General features: G+C 43.7%; 1 protein-coding gene across 1 annotated transcript in view; it reads right to left on the bottom strand.

The window, feature by feature from the left end:
- Positions 1–2567, bottom strand: part of LOC107096873 (transmembrane protein 178B-like) — a 5464-nt gene extending 2897 nt beyond the window's left edge. Inside the window, exons 1-3 of the mRNA XM_015393756.1 lie at positions 1674–2567; positions 896–1009; positions 672–809 (exon numbers count right to left, since the gene is read on the bottom strand). Of these exons, the coding sequence (XP_015249242.1) occupies positions 672–809; positions 896–1009; positions 1674–2061 (640 nt within the window). The 5' untranslated portion in view covers positions 2062–2567. The remainder of the gene's footprint in view (positions 1–671; positions 810–895; positions 1010–1673) is intronic.
- Positions 2568–3072: the final 505 nt, after the last annotated feature.

Consider the following 3072-nt stretch of genomic DNA (forward strand, 5'->3'; position numbering starts at 1 on the left):
GACTTTTCCTTTAAAATAGTTAAATCACTTATGATTATAAGAAAAAAACAAAGTGGACAGGATCTTTTTACTCATAGCCCTTTTTTTAAACAGACAACGTCAAAACATTTTTATAAACAATTCAAAATAACTAATGTATAGCTTCTGACTGTTAATAGGATTGAAATCAATCAGAGCTTCATTACTACTATTTTGTTGAGATACCCTATAAGGCATTTTTTTCATACAGCTGTACTAAATCTGGTAACATTTCTGTACTGTCCGCTTGTACAGAAGAAATATGTTTACTGCTGTGGAGAAAGTATAGTAGCTTTACCGCTGATGGACTAGATTTAGTATATTTATTCAAAATTACAAAACTTTACATACAGTATCTATCTATCATCTAGATAGCTATCTATCTATCTATCTAGATGATAGATAGATAGATTTATCTATGTATCTAATAGTGAGGGTTTTTTCATCCATTATACCTTTGTTTTTAATATGAACTTGCCACTCACAATATGGTGGATCTGCCCACGTTTTGTTTTTAATGGGTAATGAAGCCCTTGCGGCCGATTAGTCTCCTCTAACGAGACATTTCAAACCGCTCTGATTAGCAGAGAGACCACACCGCCCCTCCGCAGTGATTCCATGCAGGATTTGTTTTAACTTAAAGACTATTTTACCTCCCATGAGGAAGAGGAGTCCAGCCACATACTGCATCAGATCATGCTCCTGACAGCAGCCCAGCACGCCTATAATCCAGCCAAACAGGATGATGGATATAGCCATGCCAATGAAGCTGGCAGTCATCCTCTGCAGGTCTAAATAAAGAAAAAAAACATCCCATTTGACTTTCATTTTTATCACATTAATAGTATGAAAATAATAACATATGGTGTCTACTCACGGAGTGCGTGCCATTCATCCTGCCTGATGGTCTTAGTTAGATTGATTGGCAGGTTTCTGGGCAGTGCTGCTGAAGAGTAGTAGTATTTTATGCTTGTGCAGCGCGGTACTAATCCTGAGGATAAAAACAACAGAAAGAGGATGCCTGGGATTAGTACTCAGATCAGGTGGGGAGGATATGGCAAGACTCTTTGCTACACCCTCCCTCCCACACTCCCTCCTTCCCCCTTTCCGTTCCACCACCACCCATCCATCCATCCACCCATCCATACACCTATTCATCCATCCATCCATCCATCATGCATCCATCCATCCATCCATCATGCATCCATCCATTATACATTAATACACACAGTTGTAGCGTAGCTTTCTGCCCGCATTCCCAGGCCTCTTTTACAACAACTCATCCTTCTGTGTTTGAGAAAAAAAGAAAACACAAAGCCTTATGTTTTTGCCTTGTGACTCTACCCCTTGTAGGAGGCTAGTTGCTGCGTACACTGAACAAAATAATGCAACCGTTTTTGGCATTTACTTAATCATTTTTATTTACTTTAACACTATTATTTCCTGTTAGCAGGATAGGACATATAATAAATGTGTTAAAGTAACTAAGTGTGATTAAGTAAAATGCCAAAAAATGTTGCATTATTCTTTTTTTCAGCGTCGAGGCCTTGGCGTTTCTGTGCGCAGGATCAGCACCTTGGATAGCGAAAGTCCACCGCGCAGCGCCTCCCGTTCAAAGAGCCCAAAATAAAAACAAGAAAAATTAAAACCCGAACCTTTAAAGATCAAATCCTCAATCTCTCGGTCGAATCCCTCCCGGTGGCACTTCCTCCACAGGCCGGTGATGGTAGAGTTGAAGTGCCGACTGCAAAGCGACTCCATGGCCGAAGCGGGAGGCAAGAAGTGCCTCTTGGCTCGCAGGAGAATGTCGCCCTTCCTCTCCGCAGGTTTCTCCCTGGGCAGCATGCGGAGCGGAAGGTTGTTGTTGGAGATGTAGATGTAGCCCGGGTCGTTCCTTTTGTTGGAGTAATTCTTGCAGCGTTCCCGGTGTCGCCTGGCGTCCGTCTCGTACCAGTTGTCGGTGCTGATCGCCACCGCGATCAGTCCCAGCGCGCAGAACGCCAAGAACAGCCCCGCTACGGTTAAAGTCCTCATAGCGGCCATGTTTCCATGCGATTCTGGCCTCGGCGCCGTGATGGTTTCACGGGGTGGGTGAGGGGAGGGGGACGACGACTCCGGCTGCTGCTGCTTTCACTGACTGCGGTGTGGAGGAAATTCAGCGGTGCAAGCGAACCCGGATGACGGACGCAGCACAGAAGCTCTCATTTCCCCTTAATTCCTCCTAATGACCCAAATACTTTGGAGCGAAGGTAAATAAACAGATTTTTTTTTTTTTTTTTTGGGTTGTGTCTCCTTTATGCACCTGAACTCGCCGTTTCCCGGTTACTGCTCGGGTCCAGCAGCTCTTTCCAGCAGATGGAGACAGAGGGAGTATTTGGAAACAGTCGCCCCAGAGCTGCACCTCCTGCACCGAGGAGCATCATGTGTAGGGAGAGTCTGCCAAAGCCAGTCATGATGCATCCCGCCTCCTCCTCCTCCCGTTAATGGACCATCTCTTGGATAAAAACAGCCGCTGCTGTGTGAAGTTGTAAAACACTGAGAGGCAGGCCACATTAAACCCCCGCAAAGGGCTCCGCTTCCTTTGCGTAAAGCACAGGAAACGGTTTCATCACATCCAATAGGTTGCTTCTGGTAAATTTCCATTCCTGCAGAGATGTACAAATAACCGACTGTATGGCGCGAAGTGTTCATTGGTTAAAGAATTTAAGCATTTCAAACAAAAGCTGGCGCAGATATTTAATCTGTAAACATGTCTGTATGATATAAGCATTGCCTTGCTAAAGTATTTACCCTCCTTTCATTTTTCTTTCACACTTTGTATCTTTTTTAAACAAACAAACCGCATGAAAGGGACCCTTCCTGCGTTAATGTGACCTGGAAAGTATATTAACTCAATTTTTCTCAAATAAAATTCACTGTTCTTAGAAGTAACACAACCTGAAAGAGTATGGCTCAACTAAACACTGTTTAAAGGAATAGTACACCCAAAACATGATTAGCCTTCATTTTCTACTCACCCCCATGCTGAACAACACTCTGGAGTACTTTTTTGAT

The sequence above is a fragment of the Cyprinodon variegatus genome, unplaced genomic scaffold (assembly GCF_000732505.1).
Source record: "Cyprinodon variegatus isolate N-32 unplaced genomic scaffold, C_variegatus-1.0 Scaffold656, whole genome shotgun sequence".
NCBI lineage: Eukaryota > Metazoa > Chordata > Actinopteri > Cyprinodontiformes > Cyprinodontidae > Cyprinodon > Cyprinodon variegatus.